The 20,168-nt window shown below is 43.0% G+C and overlaps 1 protein-coding gene across 1 annotated transcript in view; it reads left to right on the top strand.

Annotated features, from left to right (window-relative positions):
• Positions 1–20,168, top strand: part of OSBPL11 (oxysterol binding protein like 11) — a 106,642-nt gene that overhangs the window by 44,575 nt on the left and 41,899 nt on the right. The window contains exons 8-9 of the mRNA XM_030210877.1: positions 11,550–11,693; positions 13,131–13,632. Coding sequence (XP_030066737.1) covers positions 11,550–11,693; positions 13,131–13,632 — 646 coding nt within the window. The remainder of the gene's footprint in view (positions 1–11,549; positions 11,694–13,130; positions 13,633–20,168) is intronic.

Consider the following 20,168-nt stretch of genomic DNA (forward strand, 5'->3'; position numbering starts at 1 on the left):
GATCTGATGAAGCCTACTTTCCTAGATAATTTTAGTGTGGACATGGATTTTTTGGATGATCTTTCCGCTGCTTTTGACACTGTCAATCACAGCATACTTCTCGATACCCTATCCTCACTTGGATTCCAGGGCTCTGTCTTTTCCTGGTTCTCTTCCTACCTCTCCCTCCGCACCTTTAGTGTTCACTCTGGTGGATCCTCTTCTACTTCTATCCCTCTGCCTGTCGGCGTACCTCAGGGTTCTGTTCTTGGTCCCCTCCTCTTTTCTATCTACACTTCTTCCCTTGGTTCATTAATCTCATCCCATGGCTTTTCCTACCATCTCTATACTGATGACTCCCAAATCTACCTTTCTACCCCTGATATATCACCTTGTATCCAAACCAAAGTTTCAGCGTGCTTGTCTGACATTGCTGTCTGAATGTCTCAACGCCACCTGAAATTAAATATGACCAAAACCGAGCTTCTCATTTTCCCCCCCCAAACCAACCTCCCCGCTCCCCCCGTTTTCTATTTCTGTTGATGGCTCTCTCATTCTCCCTGTCTCCTCAGCTCGAAACCTTGGGGTCATCTTTGACTCTTCTCTCTCCTTCTCTGCTCATATCCAGCAGATTGCCAAGACCTGTCGTTTCTTTCTTTACAACATCCGTAAAATCCGCCCCTTTCTTTCCGAGCACTCTACCAAAACCCTCATCCACACCCTTGTCACCTCTCGTTTAGACTACTGCAATCTGCTTCTTGCTGGCCTCCCACTTAGTCACCTCTCCCCTCTCCAGTCGGTTCAAAACTCTGCTGCCCGTCTCGTCTTCCGCCAGGGTCGCTTTACTCATACTACCCCTCTCCTCAAGACCCTTCACTGGCTCCCTATCCGTTTTCGCATCCTGTTCAAACTTCTTCTACTAACCTATAAATGTACTCACTCTGCTGCTCCCCAGTATCTCTCCACACTCGTCCTTCCCTACACCCCTTCCCGTGCGCTCCGCTCCATGGATAAATCCTTCTTATCTGTTCCCTTCTCCACTACTGCCAACTCCAGACTTCGCGCCTTCTGTCTCGCTGCACCCTACGCCTGGAATAAACTTCCTGAGCCCCTACGTCTTGCCCCATCCTTGGCCACCTTTAAATCTAGACTGAAAGCCCACCTCTTTAACATTGCTTTTGACTCGTAACCACTTGTAACCACTCGCCTCCACCTACCCTCCTCTCTTCCTTCCCATTCACATTAATTGATATGATTTGCTTACTTTATTTTTGTCTATTAGATTGTAAGCTCTTTGAGCAGGGACTGTCTTTCTTCTATGTTTGCGCAGCGCTGCGTACGCCTTGTAGCGCTATAGAAATGCTAAATAGTAGTAGTAGTAGTAGCTAACGCAGACATAGTGCTCTCATAAAACATTTATTCTTTCAAAAATAGGTTAATATATATGAAATTTTATTGTCCCACCAAACCAGTCCAGATAACTTGTTTATGCTGCTCTACTAGCAGATGGAGACAGAATAACTAGATTACAGACAATCTGTGTTTTTAAATTAGATTCTTGATATATCATCTTTCTGTGGTACAACCATAGCGGTTTACATATTATGTACAGGCACTTTGTCTCATATAGGGATTCCATGCAGTATATCTCTGTCCTGGTGCCCATCGCAGTGCCCATTATTTGTAGATAGATAGATATCATTGTTAAAGCGGAAATAGTTGTGAGTTAAAATAAATTTGATTAGTTTTGTAATAGTTTCTGGTGAGTATTGATGCTCCAGTGTGGATGTTTTTAGGAGCTTCTCACATGTACTGCGATGAGCACCAGGACAGCACCCCAATATGCCAACCTCTTTATGGCTGAGCTGGAAGAGACATTTCTGAATACATACCAGACCAAACCCCTAAAATACTACTGGTACATCAACGACATTTTTATGAGTTGGACTGAGGGGGAAGAAACTCTGAAACAATTTTACAATTCCTTCAATACATACCATCCTACAATCAGATTCAAAATTGACTACTCCCCAGAAAAAGTCAATTTTTTGGACACCACAGTCTCAATCAGCGATGGCTATATACAAACAAATGCAGCTACCTCCACAATTCCAGCTTCCATCCTTCACATACAAAAAGATCCATTATTTACAGCCAAGCCACAAGGTACCACCGTATCTGCTCTGACCCAGGAGACAGAGACAGATACCTTGAGATCCTGACTGCATCCTTCAAACAGAAAGGCTACAACTCCAAAATAATCTCCAAGAATATTGCCTTCTCCCTCAAAACACCCAGGGAAAATCTGCTACAGTACAAAGAAAAAAAAAGCCACAGACAGAATCCCCCTTATAGTGACATACAACCCACATCTGGAAAAATTAAGAAAAATCATAAAAGATGTACAGCCTCTACTCCAGGAGGATGAATTACTGAAAGAGATAGTTCCATCCCCACCAGTGCTGGCCTTCCGACAGCCACCCAACTTAAAACACAAGCTAATTAGGAATAAACTCCCAACACAAACTTAAAAAGGAGAGAATGGCATACATCTTTGCAATATATCCAGTTGCAAACTATGGCAAAACATTTCACAGGACCCCACGGTCAATCACAAAGGAAAAACATTCAACATTAAGGAATCTTTCACGTGCTTATCTTCAAATGTGGTATATATCATTCAGTGTAAAAAATGCAACAAAGGCTGCTATATTGGAGAAACAAGTCAGATGCTAAAGAAGATATTTAATTTACATAGACACCATATGAAACATGCTAGTACCAATCAAGATGTCACCTCTGTGGGGCAGCACTTTACAAAACCAGAACACTGTACCAGTGATTTCATGGTAAGACTCCTGAAAGGGAACTTTAAAACAATACAGGAATGTAAGACCTTAGAAGTCAGAATGATAGCAAACGGATACAACATCATCCTCTTACAATTTGACTTATCCAGTGCTTTTGACATGGTTGACCATTCAATCCTTACCAAACTCTTGGACAAACTTGGGATTGGTGGAAACAACTAGATTAATAACTTCATTACTACCAGATCCTATCAAGTCAAAGGAGCTACAAATCTATCATCCCCATGGTCATCAGAATGTGGAGTACCATAGGGATCTCCACTCTCCCTGATACTTTTGAACCTTATGATGATCCCCTTGGCCGGAATACTAACAAAACATGGTCTAAATCCTTTCATTTACGACGATGACGTCACCATATATATCCCCTTTAAATTCAATCTATCTGAAATCCATGACAAAATCAATACTGCCATTACCAATCTAACCTCCTGGGCTAATGCTTTTAAAATGAAATTAAATAAAGAAAAAACGCAGTGCTTGGTTCTCTCTTCCCAATACTCCCCTTATCTCCTGACTACTCTCAACACCCCTGATGTCAAACTTCCCATATCTGACAACTTAAAGATACTGAGAGTAACGATAGACAGCCATTTGTCTTTTGATAACCACGCTAAACTCACTACAAAGAAAATGTTTAATATGATGTGGATATTGAAACGAGTGAAGCCTTATCTCCCACTCAACACTTTCCGGAACCTGATACGCCGACTACTGCAACAGTGTCTTTTTAGGATGCAAAACCCAAATACTGAAGAGACTCCAAACTGCCCAAAACACGGCTGCCAGACTTATTTTTGGCAAATCAAAATTTGAAAGTGCATCACCTCTTCGAGCAAAGCTTCACTGGCTCCCCATCAAAGAAAGAATACATTTTAAGATCAACACAATGACCCACAAGATCATCCATGGCAAATCCCCTGTCTACATGAATGAATTGATCGACCTCCCTGCTAGAAACAGATCTATTTCTTCACGCACTTATCTTAACCTACACCTTCCCAATTGTAGAGGAATTAAATACAAGACCTACTACACATCCAGTTTATCCTTTTTGGGCAGCCAGCTTTGGAACGCTATACCTAGACCAATCCGATTAATAAACGACTTCTTGCCCTTTAGAAAAATGCTGAAAGCTCATCTCTTTAAGCAAGCCTACCCAAATGCCCCAACCTAATCTCACCAACTTCCACCCCCAATTCTGTTCTGACTTATATACCAACCTCCCATCCTTCTCTTTCCATCTCTCCTTAATTTTATCCCTCCTTACCCTTTCTCCCAAATTATACTATCCTATCCTGTCTACCCTCTTTTATCCTAGTCATATATTATCTAGCTCAACTTATCATACACTACTAAGCCCAACTTTACATTGTTTTCTACTGTTTTATTAAAATTCTATTAACTTTGTATTTCAAATTACTATGTAAGCCGCATTGAGCCTGTATTATGTGGGAAAGCGCGGGGTACAAATGTAATAATAATAATAAAATATTTTGACACCCACCAGACAGGACTTAACAAAGATCTGGGTTTTCTAGCCCATTATAAACCATAAAATTGTACTGCTTTGTCACCCTCTTATCTCCATGCATATCTCCCTGTCCCTCATCCACCCGACTCTTCCTGTCTCTCACCTATCCACCCCCATCCTGTTAGACTGTCACTGAAATGCTTTGATGTTTCACTTATATATACTGTCATCTACCAACATTTGCTTATTTCCGATCTGACGAAGAAGGGCAACCTTTCTTGATTAGCTTTCGATAAAAAAAGGTATCATCTTATTTTCTTTTCCATGTTTTATTTTGGACTAACACACCTACCACACTTCTCTACTCAAGATGGATAATTTATCTTTAAAATCAAGCATGGTACCGGAAGATTAGAGGGTGGCCAATGTAATACCAGTTTTTAAAATGGGTTCCAGAGTTGATCCTGGAAATTATAGATCGGTGAACCTGACATCAATGCTGGGCAAAATGGTGGAGACTATTGTAAAGAACAAAATTACAGAGCATATACAAAGACATGGATTAGTGAGACAAAGCCAACATGGATTTAGTCAAGGGAAATCGTGTCTCACCATTCTAGTAAATTTCTTTGAAGGGATGAATAAACTTGTGGATAAAGGTGAGCCAGTCAGTATAGTATATCTGGATTCTCAAAATGCATTTTACAAATTACCTTATGAATGACTCCTGAAGAATTTAGAAAGTCATGGGATAAAAGGTAATGCCCTATTGTGGATTAAGAACTGGTTAAAAGACAGAAAACAGAGAGTAGGGTTAAATGATCAGTATTGTCAGTGGAGAAGGATAGACAGTGGAGTCTGCTGGGACCTATGCTTTTTAACATATTTATAAATGATCTAGAGATGGAAATAACTAGTTAGGTAATTTTGGTCTCTTTTATCAAACCACACTAGCATTGCCTCGTGGGAGCCATTAGCACAGCTTGACAAGAGGCCCCAAATTTGCAGATGAGACAGTCATTCAAAGTTGTTAAATCGCAAGAAGATCTTACGAGATTGGGAGACTGGGCATCCAAATAGCAGATGACATTTAATGTGAGCATGTTCAGAGTGGTGCAAGTGGAAAGGAGGAACCCAAATTATAGCTACATGATGCAAGGTTCCACATTAGGTGTCATCATTGATAATACGTTGACACCCTCTGCTCAGTGTGCATCGGTGGCTAAGAGAACAAATAGGAAAGGGATGGAAAACAAAAATGCCCTTGTATCTCTCCATGGTGTGACCGTACCTTGAATACTGTGTGCAATTCTGGTCACTGCATCTCAAAAAAAGTTTTTTAGCTTTAAATCTAAGCTGCCAAATTCCAGACCGTTCCTCTAGCCTTGCAAAGTCCTTCCTCATGTTATCCACACAATATGGGTGTCTACCCTATTGCGACAAGCCTTACCAGACAGCCCTTTAGCAACGTTACTTGCAAAAATGTAAAAAGAACCGTCCCAAGAACTGAACCTTTTGGCACACCACTGGTAACATCCTTTTCCTTAGTCAGCTCCATTTACCACTATTCTCTGTTTTCTTCCACTGAACCAGTTCCTAACTCAGTCAGTCACTTTGTGGTCCATACCTAGGACACTCAGTTTATTAGTCTATGTAGAATCATGTCGAAGGCTTTGCTAAAATCTAAATACACCGCTTCTAGTGCACTCCCCTGATCCAACACTCTGGTCACCCAGTCAAAGAAATTAGATTTGTTTGACAAGACCTGCTTCTAGTGGAAACCATGCTGCCTTGGGTCCTGTAATCCATTAGATTCCAAAAACTATACTATTCTCTGTTTTAAAAGTGTTTTCATTAATTCACTTACCGCAGAAGTCAGACTTACCAGCCTGTAGTTCCCAACCTCTTCCTTCTGCTTTTGTGGAGAGGGGCCATAACTGCCCCCCTTCGGTCCTCCGGGACCACTCTCGTCACTCTGCAAACTTAATCGCCTTGCATGTCATTCCCATTTCTAGATTATTTATAAATGTTAAATAGCACCAGTGCCAGTACAGATCCCTGGGGCAATCCACGATTCATCCTTCTCCCCTGAGAGAAATGGCCTTTTAACCCCTATCCTCTGTTTTCTATCCATTAACTAATTCCTAATCCACAACAGTACGTACCTGCAGTCACATGGCTTTTTAATTTTTTCCAGAGTCTCTCATGAGGGTTTTTGTCAAAAGCTTTCTGAAAATCTAGGTACACTACATCAACCAGCTCATATTTATTCACATGTTTTTTCATGCCTTCAAATAAATTAAGCAAATTGAGGCAAGACTTCTCTCCATGTTGACTCTGTTCCATTAAACCACGTTTGTCTGTGTGTTCAGTAATGTTATTCTTTACAATAGTTTCCACTATTTTGCCCAGCACCAATGTCGGGCTTACCAGATCAACCTGGAACCCTTTTTAAAAATCGGCGTTACATTGGCCACCTTCCAATTTTCGGGTACTAAGGACAGGTTAATGACAGGTTACAAATCACTAACAGCAGATCGGCAATTTCATGTTTTGAGTTCTTTCGGTATCCTGAGTTGCATACCATCTGGTCCAGGTGATTACTACTCTTTAATTTGTTGATTTGGTATAGTACATTTTCCAGGTTCACCAAGATTTCTTTCATTTCCTCCGCATTTTAACAACATAGTGGTCTAAGTCTTTCTCCTTTTAACACCACACACTTTCCTAATATTGCAGTGTATTGGTATAGTCTAGCTTCTGTGGAGTCATGTTGAATGATGATGGCATGGAGTTCTATCTCGTGGCCATTTGGGGTATCTGTGAAATTGAGCAGTTGTCGAGAGCCTAGTTTCTAGTAAGTAGGCATGAAAGTCACAATAAAAATCTAACATTATTGGCATTATGTAAGCCACATTGAGCCTGCAAATAGGTGGGGAAATGTGGGATACAAATGTAATAGATAACTAAATAAAATTGTCACCCTTGAAAACCATTTCAGATATGGGTAGATCTTACATCATCTTCAGTAAAGATTGAAGCAAAGAATTCATTCAGTCTCTCCGCTATGGTCTTGTCTTCCCTGAGTGCCCCCTTGATGATCTGATGGTCCCATGGATTCCCTTACAGAGACTTTCTGCTTCTGATATACCTGAAAAAGTTATTACTATGAGTTTTTGCCTCCTTTGCAAGTTTTTCATATTCTCTTTTAGCCGCCTTTATCAATGCTTTGCATCTAACTTGCCAGTGATTACAAATAGCGTTGTCAACCAACTCCAGATTTTCGGAGAAGTTTGATCCATTCCTGGTTTTACTCCACTGCATGGGGTTCTGGGTAATTCCCTAGTGAATTTTCTGAGAAAGGCAATGATGTAAACTCAGGGTTGACTCAGTTTTTTCTGAAAATCTGGAGCTAGTTGGTAACCAGTAAATAAGGAACCATAAATTAGAAATGAAAACCCCAAGAAGCTAGGCTCTGCATGTAGTGCAACACTGGAAAAAGAAAAAAAATGTATTTCTTCCCATACTGTGCAATACAAAGCAATCGGAGATGTACATTCCAAAAACTGATATATTCTAATCAGAAAATTTAAATGTTTTCTGCCTTTGTTGTCTGAACACTTTATTTTACTAATTACATTGGTTTTGATCCTTTTTTTTTCTGTGATTAGGTCTTTCCTCTTCTTTCAAGATCTTTTTATTTTCTGTGTCTCTCCCCTATTTGCTGCATTTCCTTTCTTACATCTGTAGCTTTTTGTCTGCCCCTTATTCTCCTTTTTCACCTCCACCCAGTTCTTCCACTCCCAGTTCATTCCTCCTTGTTTTCCATATCCCTCTGTCTTTCACCCACTCCCTATTTCTCTCATTTCTGCCCTCTGGACTCACACACTCTCAAGGCCTTCAGATTATTGTTCTCTCACCAGCTCAGTCTTCTCTGTCGCTTACCATCTTCCCTGGCTGTAGGTCCTCTCTCTTGCTTCATGCCATCATCCGATCCTCTCAGCTCCATCCTTCCTATATTCCTTCCTCTCCTTCTTCCACCATCCCATGTAGTTTTTCACCCTTTATCCTTATCCCATGTGGTATGTCACCATCTCATTTAGGTCTTCCTCTTCTTGTCTCTCCCTGCTCCATGTAAGTCTCGTTCTTGCTATCCCTTACCACCTTACTTCCATTAAGACCTCCTCTTCATGGAAGCGTTCCTCCCTGCCCGTGTAACACCTCAATCTCGCTGTCCTCCTGTACCCCATGAAGGTCTCCTCTCCATGCTCCCCTTACAAATATTTTTCTTTTCTTTTTTTACACTCCCCCATATGTAGGTCTTCTTCTCATTGCCAACCCTTCCACAAACTTCTAGTGCTTCTCTTGGTCCTCATGGTTGGCATAAGGAAGACACTTCACTTTCCTGTGCCGTGTGGGACCAGTCTTGCAATGTGAGCCACAAGATCCTATCGGCACATTAGGGTGATTGCGCAGTATGACTGCCTTTATTTTGCATGAAGATTGTTTTTAATACTTTTGGTTCTCTAAAATTTTATATAGGTTAAAAAAAAGGCTTGTGAAGTAGCACACTTGTCTACTAAAAGAAACTTTCTTAAATGATACTGCTGTATTCTGTCAAACCTGTGTGCAGTGTTAAGTTTCTTGTTTATGAAGTTCTTAATAAGAAGTGGGAAGGTAGTGAAATCTCCATTAGTTTAAGATTGTTTTCAGATTCAGCAGGTGCAGTCACATTAAAGATGCAGCGGGGAACATGTTAATTATTCATTGTGATATCTTTGCTTTATCCTTAGACTACCCAGACTTGTGGGAACATTTGTATAATTTCCTTCGCTTGCTAGAGACACCCTAAGGAAGCTTGAAGAAATTTAAGGCTATAAAATAAATTCGTGATCCTTTTTTAAATTGTCCCTCTAGGGAGAGAGCAAGTTTAACAGTACATCAGGACAGTGATTCAAGTCACAAACTTGGCAAGTCATTGAAGAGCTCCTTTATGGTTGCCTAAAATGGCCCCTTTCACATTAAGACCTCTGCTGTAAGTGGCACATTTGAATGGTGCTCTAACCTTCAGTGCAGCATTCAAATGCATGCACTAAACATTTTTTTACTTCTGAGGCATTAAGCTAATGGCATGCAAAGTCGAATGCATTAAAATGTGTGCGTTGATAGGAAAACATTGTGCCCATTGCTGTGGTAGTATGCACCCTTTTACTGCATCACGAGTAAAATGTCTCCCTTCCCGTCAGTGCGTGAGCAGGGACTGTCTTGCATGCTGACAGGAAGGGAAACGCAGAGGTTAGCCACACTATTTACCTCCCCCCCCCCCCCCGTCTCCTATCTCTGTTGAGCAGAAGTTCCCTGGAGGCCCAGTGATCCCCCCCCCGTGACTATCTGATCCAAAGCACCCTGAGCCAGGGCAGTGGTAGGGTTCACGTAGCACCCTATTTTCCAAGATGGCAGGATGCTGTAGGATGACTTCCTAGATAAGGTATTATTGGTCCAAGGGGAGGGGTTGTACCAGCTCTGGGCCAGGGATGCCATGAACTAAATAGCCCCAGAGGATGGGGGGGGGGGGGGGGGGGGGGGTTGGTGGTGCCCAGAAGAAATGTCAAGGGACTTGGACATCCTCCAACACAGTTGTGCATCTTTGTGCTGGTCCCAGGAGAAGAGTAAAGAACTGAGCTAGATTTTAACATGTTTTTCTTTTTACATAGGGAGCAACTTCAAATTCAGCATTTTGCATTCCCACTGCACTACCCATTGGCATTTTGGTTTTTACACTGATTCCCCCCCTCCCCCCCCCCAACCATCTTAATTTTACCATGCTAAAAATTCTTACTGTATCAGAAGTAAGATTAGTGCAGATAAATTTTGAGTAAACTGCTGGGTTAAAGAATAGTGCATCTTACTGCATTAGGGCTTAAGTATTTGGCTGGTTGGCTGTTCATTTAAAAGGAAAGAAGCTTGCTGATGGACCTTATTAAAAGTTAGACTCTGCAGCTACAGGACACAATCTTGTACCCAAGGGCAGTGACAGCAGCTTGTTTACCCTACTTAGAATGGAAAACAACCTAGCAGTGGTGTTCCTAGGCTGGCTGACACCTGGGGCGGATCGCTGATGTGCCCCCCCCCCCCCCCGGGGTGCAGCGTGGGCTCCCCCCCGGCGAAATTACACCCCCCCCCCCGGGTGCATTTTTACCTGCTGGGAGGGGGGGGGGGGGAGTGCCGCGCGCCTGTCAGCTCCGAGTCCGCTCGTTCCCTGCTGCTCCCTCTGCCCTGGAACAGGAAGTAACCTGTTCCGCACAGAGGGAGCAGCAGGGAGGGAACGAGCGGACTCGGCCAACAGGCGCGCGGCACCCCCCCAGCGGCGTGCACCCGGGGCGGACCGCCCCCATCGCCCCCCCTTGGTACGCCACTGCAACCTAGTATGAACCTTTTAGCAGGCTGCGGAGCAGCACTGTGAGGACAGTTTACTAGTAACTTTTATTTAAAGAAAAAAAAAGTTAGCAAGGTTCTGAAAGGCAACATGAGCATTTTTGTCACTGAAGATTAGTTTCGTATCATTTAAATCCTCAGCAAGACCATGTGATTCCAGGTCAGGCAGATGAGGCTCTTAACATGCCTGGGAATCTTTCAATAAATCTTTCTGTTATGTAGGTTTTCTCTTTACCAAGTATTTAATCAAATGGGGAACAATATACTCCAAGTCCTTACAAATTACTAGAAGTTGAGAAATGGAATTGATAACTAGGACAAAACAATACCTTAATTGACTTAAACCAGTGCCATACCAAGGGCTGCATGAGCAGTGCAATTAAATGGGGAACACTTATGGAGGAGTGCTGCAAAATTGTTCCCAGCACATCAACTCCTCTCATTGGCAGTGCCAAAGTGGGTGGGGCACAACTGTAGCTTGTTATTTGCTGAGGAAAAACAGGCTGCTTTGAGACAGGGCTGCTTACCTTTTATTGTAAAAGCATGACAGTCCTGTAAGGATTCAGCGTTGGAACTATAAAACGTGGGAAGAGCAAGTCACAATGCTTGAGGAAAGGTGGCGACTAGAAGCATTAGATCCAGTGAGAAGGGTTATAAAATCTACTTTGTTATAACTCAGATGAAGTGCTCTTACCAAGAACCACTTCTTGTACAGCTGTCTAAGCGTTTGCTTTCCAACAGAGTTCAATGATGGTAACACATTGGTTGATACTGATCTCCTTTTCCTATAGCAGGAACAGGAAGACATAAACTCAGAGGATGAAGTGGAGGATGTGTGTGATAACAAAGAGGACGACCTCGGAGCTGTGGAGGAACAGAGAAGTATTATCCTGCATCTCTTATCACAGCTGAAGCTGGGCATGGATTTAACAAGAGTAAGTGCTTATAAGATTCCCTGTGGCAGATCAGATTGAGGGCTAGCAATGTTGGGGCTTTTAAAAGTCTGTGCATCCTTTTTTTTTTCCTAAAAGGATTTCTTTTGCCCTGCTTAATTGAAAGGTTATCTTCTCTAAATGATCCTCTTTGCCTTAAAATGGGGGTTCTCAACATTTTTTCAATTGGGACACACCTGACGGATGATGATCGCATATGTGACCCACTGCACATGTGGCACTCACTGACCTTTGGTCTGCCAATATAATGGTTTTTATGAGTTAAATATTAACATATTCTGTGTGCACAAAAGTCCTATCTCTCCCCCCCCCCCCCCCCAATAACAGGTGCAGATCAGAACTAATATATTTCTCCATAACTTGCCATATAAAAACTATTCTGATTCCAATATGTGTGTGTATATGTAAACAGTGGCGTTCCTAGGGGGGGCTGACACCCGGGGCGGATCGCCGATGCGCCCCGCCCACCGGGTGCAGCTCCTCCCCCCCGGATGCAGGGCGACCCCCCCCCCCCCCCCGAAAGAACCCCCCCCCCCCCCAGGTGCACGCCGCTGGGGGGGGGGGGGGTGTGGGTGTGGGTGCGGGTGCGGCGCGTGCGCCTGTCCTTTGTTCGTTCCATGCTCCCTCTGCCCCGGAACAGGAAGTAACCTGTTCCGGGGCAGAGGGAGCATGGAATGAACGAACAGGCACGCGCGGCACCCCTCTCCAGCGGCGCGCACCTGGGCGGACCGCCCCCCCCCCCCCCCCCCCCCCTTGGTACGCCACTGTATGTAAATACACACACATTTTTGCCCCTTTCAAACATTCTTTAGGTGATGTTTTGCCTAGGTTAGTGAATTGCTTTGATTCTTTAAAACATTGATTACAAGGGAACAATATGCACTTAAAAGTGCAAAAATGGAGATGATATGGGTTGGCCTAGCAGAGATTCCAACCCTACGGATTAAAACCAAAAGATCATATTAGTCCGACGAATGGGACATTATAAATGTTGAACAAAACTGGGGAGAGGAAGACAGAATCCTGTGGGATTCACCTCCCCAATAGTACAGATGAAGACTTTGCATCATTACACCAAACCACAAATTACCTATCTGCAATATATTCCCTAAACCAATTCAAAACAGACCCTGAAATTCCCAAAACTGATGAATGCTCAAGTCACACTGTGGTTCAGAGACATCCTGGAGCATAAGCTCAAGATCTGTTATTGATTCTCTGGATGGATGTAAGCAAATCATTTGATTTCCTTGCCTCTTGAATTTGAAAATCATGGCTTTGATATTCTCATGGGAACAGACTTTTGATTGTTTGGGAACAAGCTTTTAGTAATGGCACTAGATAAATCTGTAATCAAAGGTAATACTATAAATTTTTGTGAAATAATGAACATGGATTTTTTTGTGTTTTTGTGTATAGGTGGTCCTTCCCACCTTCATTTTGGAGAAACGCTCGTTGTTGGAGATGTATGCAGACTTTATGTCCCATCCAGACCTCTTTCTTGCAATCACTAATGGCACTACGCCTGAAGAACGAATGATCCGCTTTGTAGAGTATTATCTCACATCATTTCATGAAGGTCGGAAAGGAGCCCTTGCTAAGAAACCATACAACCCAATCATTGGGGAGACATTTCATTGCTCTTGGAGGGTACCCAAGAACCAAGTACAGTCTCCTAAAAGTTGTAACTCTTCATCCCAATCATCATCATCCCAACAAACGACCCCCTCTGAGGAGCTGGAGAGGCTGGCAGAGTCGGACTTCTATACAGTCAGATTTGTGGCAGAGCAGGTGTCTCATCATCCTCCAGTATCAGGGTTTTATGCTGAGTGTTTGGAGAGGAATATATGTGTAAATGCCCATGTTTGGACAAAAAGCAAATTCTTGGGCATGTCAATAGGAGTTACAATGGTTGGCGAAGGTAAGTGGAAACCCCTTAATACTGCAATATTCGTCATTTTACTATGATGCCATTAGAAATGGGGGTGGTTTTCAAAAGGAATTTTTATGGGTAAACAGTAGGGAAAAATCCCCCCTTGAAAATTGCCCATCCCCCTGTGCGTGGAGAATGAGTGGGCTTTGTAAAATATAAGCAGAAATTTCATTCTGAAATTCTCTGGTGGTCTTCTTTGCTTTGGCTTCCCTTAATAAATCAGCCTGCAGGCCCATGGGTTCTTTCAAAATTGGTTTCCCCATATGAAGAGGAAACGGTGAAATTTTGAAGCATAAGTTGTAAACCAAAATTGTTCTAGCCAGTTCAGGAAACTTGTTTTTATTTTAAACCTGAGCCAGCCGTATTAGGATACTGCTTCCACAATACACAATATGGGGAATAAATGCCTAGTACCTCTTTTTCTTAAGTGACCCCCTATACGTCAAGGCTTCCCAAATCTGGTGTGGAGACCCCCAAAGTGAGTCAAGTTTTTAGGATGTCCACGGTGAATATGTGCAAGTTAAATTTGCATACTCTAGTTCTCCAGTGCATGCAGATTTACTTTATTGTAGGCACTGTGAAAACCCTACTGGCTATAAGGGTCCCTAGGACAGGTCTGAAAAGTCTCCTGTAGGTAAATACTACTGTGTACATTGCTAACTCAAAGAATTCCATCAAAAGCCTACTAGTGATAGCTCAGGCTTTACCAGAGTGAGGTGTCTTGAGTGTTGCCATTTCCACCCCGTGTGCTGTGTCGCCCATATGCATGCTAGGCTTGTTTTTCTATTTCTCGGGTTTTGTTGTTTCTTTGCTCCCTTTCCTAAATCTAGATTTCTTCTTTCCACTAGAGAATGACATGGGGACAAAGTTTGTCCCTGTCCCTGCCCCATCTCCTCTCCAGATTTCCCCTATTATGTCATATATGTCACACTGAATGGTTTCTGATATTTAAATAAAATGTAATATTAGACAGAGGCAACCTGAGTAAATGTAAAACACGATTTTTAAATTACTTCATTTATTTAAGGAACAAATTTATCCGTCATCCATGTTGAAAAAGTAACTTCCCCTTTAGTTAATCAACAAATTGACCAAATTTAATTGATCATTCGATTCAGGCTTGATTGCAGCCAGCCCTGTTGACTCTAAACCTCTCTATATATTGAATCTTGCCATGAGAGCGAAGTAGTCACCGCAAAGTTTCTACAAGAATGCCATGCGTGATCAAGGGAAATTCCAGAAGAGATGAGAAAAAAGATATTGAAATATGTTTGTCTGGAAAGGGTTACAAAGCCATTTCTGAAGCTCTGGGACTCCACTGGCCCACAGTGAGAGCCATTATCTCCAATTGGTGAAGACTTGGAACAGTGGTGAATTTTCCCAGGAGTGGGTTACTCCAAGGTTACAGCAACAACGCATCTGGGAAGTCAGAAAACATCCAGAAGAACATGCAGAGTACTGCAGGCCTCTCTAGCCTCAATTAAGGTCAGTGTTCATAACTCCACAATGAAAAAGAGACTGGGCAAAAATGGGATTCATGGGAAGAGTACAAGGTGGAAACCACTGCTATCCAAGCATAATATCAATGCTTGTCGCACATTTGCAAAAAACACCTGGGTGATCTTCAAGCCTTTTGGGACAATGTTCTATGGACAGATGAGCCAAAAGTGGAACTCTCTGGATAACGCAGGTCCCATTATGTCTGGTATAAAGCAAATATAGCATCATACCAACAGTCAAGCATTGTAGTGGTGGTGTGATGGTATGGGGATTCTTTTCTGCCTCAGGACCTGCAAACTTGCCCTTGAAGGAAACACAAATTCTGTAATGTACCAGAAAATTGTTAAGGAGAATGTCCAATCATTTGACAAGTTGAAGCTGATCCATAAATCGAGACAGTGATCCAAAATACAATGCAATCTACTTTTGAATGGCCGAGGAGAAGCAAAATTTAAAGTTTTGAATTGGCCTAGTCAAAGTCCTGACTTGAACCCAGTAGAGGTACTGCGACAGGACTTGAAATTTATTTGTTGCACTTGTATCCCACATTTTACCACCTATTTGCCGGCTCAATGTGGCTTACAGAAATCTGTTATGGCTTCGCCATACCAGGGCAAGAGTACAGTTGGTATTATATAGAAGTCAAGGAAAACAAGTAGTTATAGAAAGATAGAAAGATACATTCTGAGTAGAGGTAGATAGGTGCTGTTTCGTAGGTAGTTATGGGTTCTCCTGGTAGGCCTTGTTGAATAGGTATGTTTTCAGAGAGCAGTTCATTCATGAAAACCCACAAATGTGTCTAAGTTAAAGCAGTTCTGCAAAGAAGAGCGAACTAAGATACCTCAACAGCAATGTGAAAGACTGATGTCAAATTACTGGAAGCATTTGGTTGCAATATTGCTGCTAAATGTAGTGGAACCAGTTTGGAAGGCAATTACTTTTCCGCATGAGTGATATGGGAGTTGGATAACTTAGTTCCTTAAATAAATGAAGCTATAATTTAAAAACGGTGTTATGTGTTTACTCAGGTTCCCTTTGTATAATATTTTATTTTGTTTAAAGATCGGAAACCGTTCAGTGTGACATATGTGCACCGATAGGGGAAATCGGGGAGGACGGGGGACTTTTTCACATCATTGTAAAAGGTGTGTAGCAAGCTACTCTAGATGACTGAGTGAGTGGGTAGTCAGTCGTCACATGTATTAAAGACTTGGGAGAAGAGCCAGGTTTTCACCTGCCTCCTGAGTAAAATGGTGTGGTAGCTGTGTTATTCCATTTTTAAAGGTAATATATGGAAATGAAACGTAAAGAAAATAGAATGATACCTTTTTTATTGGACTAACCTAATACAGTTTTTGATTAACGTTCAAAGGTAACCCTTCTTCAGAAAGATTGAAAATAGGTTATATACTATATAAGGTTAAATATGTGCTCTTTCCTCAACAAATACAATGGGAGTATGGGAAAGGTTCAGGTTGTTGTGGTAAAAACATATGTGATACTGTCAGGGCTTTACATTCTAGAGTACTCACATATTATTGAAGAATGTGTTTTTAATGTGTTTATCTATATATATAAAAGGCACCTCCAACGTTCTAATGAAGCCTCCAGCCGGAAGTTTGAGGCGGTCTAGATATCATGTGTGCCACCCACCCAAACACAGGGTCAATGTGCACTCGCTCCCACACCTCCCCCCCCCCCCCCAGGGCCGTCGCTCACTTGCACCCCCCCCCCCCCCAGAGGCCGCCACTCACTCCCCGAGGTCGACGGAGGCAGCGCTTTAAAGTAATGCCAGCTGACAGGAAGAGAAGCACAGTACAGCAGCCTCGCGTTCACCTTTCCCCTTCTCGCTCTGTGTCCCGCCCTCATTTCCTGTTTGGGTGGGTGGGAGGGGTTGCAGTTGCTGGGGTTCTGCAAACATTGAGGGACTGCGGTGAGTGGTGACCTCGGGGTGGGGGGTGAGCGACCAGCGACCTGGGGCGGAGGGGTGCTGTTCTCGGAGGGATGGAGGGAGGGGGCGCTGTTCTCAGAGGGACGGAGGGAGGGGCCCTGGAAATCAGAGGCCACAGAGGGAGAGAAAGGGAGGGGATGCCTATAACTCATAGGGGACAGGGAGGAGGGCCTACAACTCAGAGGGCAGAGAGACAGGGAGGGGGGACACTCTCTATATGGGTGAAAGGAAACATACAGAGACATATGGAGAGGAGGGGAGACCGGGGGAGAGAACAGATTGCTTGATATGGACAGGAGGGGACGCCAGGGGACAGGACACACTACACTCACTCAGACAGACACACACTCTGGCTCTGTCTCAATCACACACTCACTCATATACACTCTCTCTCTCTCTCACATGCTCTCTCTCCTAACAGTTCCCTTAAAAACAAAATTACCATTACAGAACCTTGCTAGCGCCCGTTTCATTGCGTTCAGAAATGGGCCTTTTTTCCTAGTATTATGATATTATGTACATATTGTAATCCGCTTTGGAAGAAAGTGGGATATAAATATGAATGGACTTTGGTATCAACTGTAACAAGCCACATATTTCAAGAAATCCCTGGTAGATGCTTTATTGTGTTTAGCATAGTAAACTAATCCAAGATACAAGATTAACTTTAGTTACATATGGTTTGAGTAAACAATTAGTAAAGAGAGATATAGGTTTCAAAGGCCAAACCTTTAGCAGGGAAGATGTGTCTCATGGTCAGTATCATGGTGTGATACATAAACAGAATGAATGACAAACATATCAATATTAGTTCATTATGGGAGGACACAATAATGACCAAATAAAGTAGTCTTGGGAGCTTATAAGAGATACAGTCCTGATAGACCTGGATGGAGGAATGGATTGGACAGTAGTGTAGGCACAGGAGTGGGAACCTGTACCTGCTCCTGAGATTTTTCGTGGGACACTGTTGTTCTTTTCCACCTTTGGTGGTTTTGTCGCTCCCTTGGATAGTAGTGTCTCATGAGAGTGAGAGGAGCAGGGTCCATGGCTGATGAGTTTGTGGGCTAATGGGATACCTGAAAAATGAGGCAAACGAGGAGGGAGAGAGTAAACAAGGATGACTATTGATTCATGTATAAATGGGCTTCCTGGTGAGATTTGAAAGTGAAGGAAGTGGATGTGCCCACAGATGGGGAATTCATAAGTACATAAGTATTGCCATACTGGGACAGACCGAAGGTCCATCAACCATCAATCCCAGCATCCTGTTTCCAACAGTAGCCAATCCAGGTCACAAGTACCTAGCAAGATCCCAAAAGAGTACAATACATTTTATGCTGCTTATGCTAGAAATAAGCAGTGGATTTTCTCCAAGCCCATTTTAATAATGGTCTATGGACTTTTCCTTTAGGAAGCCATCCAAACCTTTTATCACGCTAAGCTAACTGCTTTTACTACATTCTGTGGCAACGAATTCCAGAGTTTAATTATGTGCTGAGTGAAGAAATTTTTTCTCCGATTTGTTTTAAATTTACTACTTTGTATCCTGAAAATCAACTAAAACAAGGGAATAAGCTGGTAAAAAGACAAAGCTACACATGCTTTGTAGCTTCATTGCATGACCCCTAGTCCTAATATTTTTGGAAAAAGTAAACAGGAAATTCATGTCTACCCGTTCCACTCCACTCATTATTTTATAGCCCTCTATCATATCTCCCTTCAGCTGTCTTTTCTTCAAGCTGAAGAGCCCTAGCCGCTTTAGCCTTTCCTCATAGGGAAGTTGCCCTATCTCCTTTATCATTTTCATTGCCTTTCTCTGTACCCTTTCTAATTCCACTGTTGGTCTCATTTTCAAAGCACTTAGGCTTACAAAGTTCCACGGAGGTGAGAGGCGCTGTCAGGTCAGTGCAGGGGGCCCGGCACGGAGGGGGGGAGGGAGCGGCGGCGAGGAGGGTAGCTGGAAATCTCGCCCGTTTTAACGGGCTTAACGGCTAGTAATAGCATATTTAACCAGAGTTAGTACTGCCTTTTCTGTGGTCCATCTTGTTTGGTTAGGTATGCGGGTGCCAGCACTGAATATCGCCAGCCAGTGCCCTTAATACTTTCCGCCCTTGGACCGCTTCCTGACGCTTAGTAGTAGTACCATAAGACTATTAGTTGGGCTCACTGTCACCATTTTGAAGCTAGCGCTAGCAGGAGTTTCTGGTGATCACTCTGTCCCGGAAGCCCTAGACACCAGGATTTGGGCAGAAAGGGGGTGAAGATTCTTTGCCGTGCACCAGCCCCTTTAATATGCTGCCCAGGAGCAATGGACCACAGTGCTTGTGGACAGTCTGAGTAATGCAGCTTGCGAGGTTGATCACAAGCTGCAGGAGTCGCTGGCCAGCGGTACTGAGATGCCATATATTAGTGACTCCAGTGGTAAACTAAGGTGTGGCAGTAGCCCAACTATTACTGCATCTTAACTACTCCTATAAAGTGGGAAAGGAGTGTTATATCAAGGTCCAAAATATCCTGACAAAGCAGTAAAGAATAATTTTAATTTTGGTTTACTGATTTCAAATATGTGAGCTTTGGGCATTTGAGTGGGCTGCATAAGAGAATTCATTTCTGTTCTATTTCTCCAGTATTGCGTTGCATACGGACTCTGGCTCCCTTGGTTCTTCCATATCATCATGCTGATCAATCCATAGACTGGTGGGTTGTGTCCATCTACCAGCAGGTGGAGATAGAGAGCAAAGCTTTTGCCTCCCTATATGTGGTCATGTGCTGCCGGAAACTCCTCAGTATGTTCTCTATCTCAGCAGGTGGTGGTCACACACAGCAGCAGCTCTGGCTAGGCCTCCAAGCCTAATTTTTAGGTTTTGTTGAGTGCCTGGGGTTGAGGGCTCTTCTTGAGCAACTGCAAACCTGGTGGCGCCAGGTCCCTCCTTTTCTCCCCCCTCCCGCTGGCTCCGTTTAAAAAAAAATATTTTGAACGTCCTTAAAGGCGTTTATTTCGACGTTTATTTAAACGTTTATTGCAGCTACTCACTGGGACACCAGGTCGTTACAGCTCGGAGCGGGAAGC

The sequence above is a fragment of the Microcaecilia unicolor genome, chromosome 7, assembly GCF_901765095.1.
Source record: "Microcaecilia unicolor chromosome 7, aMicUni1.1, whole genome shotgun sequence".
NCBI lineage: Eukaryota > Metazoa > Chordata > Amphibia > Gymnophiona > Siphonopidae > Microcaecilia > Microcaecilia unicolor.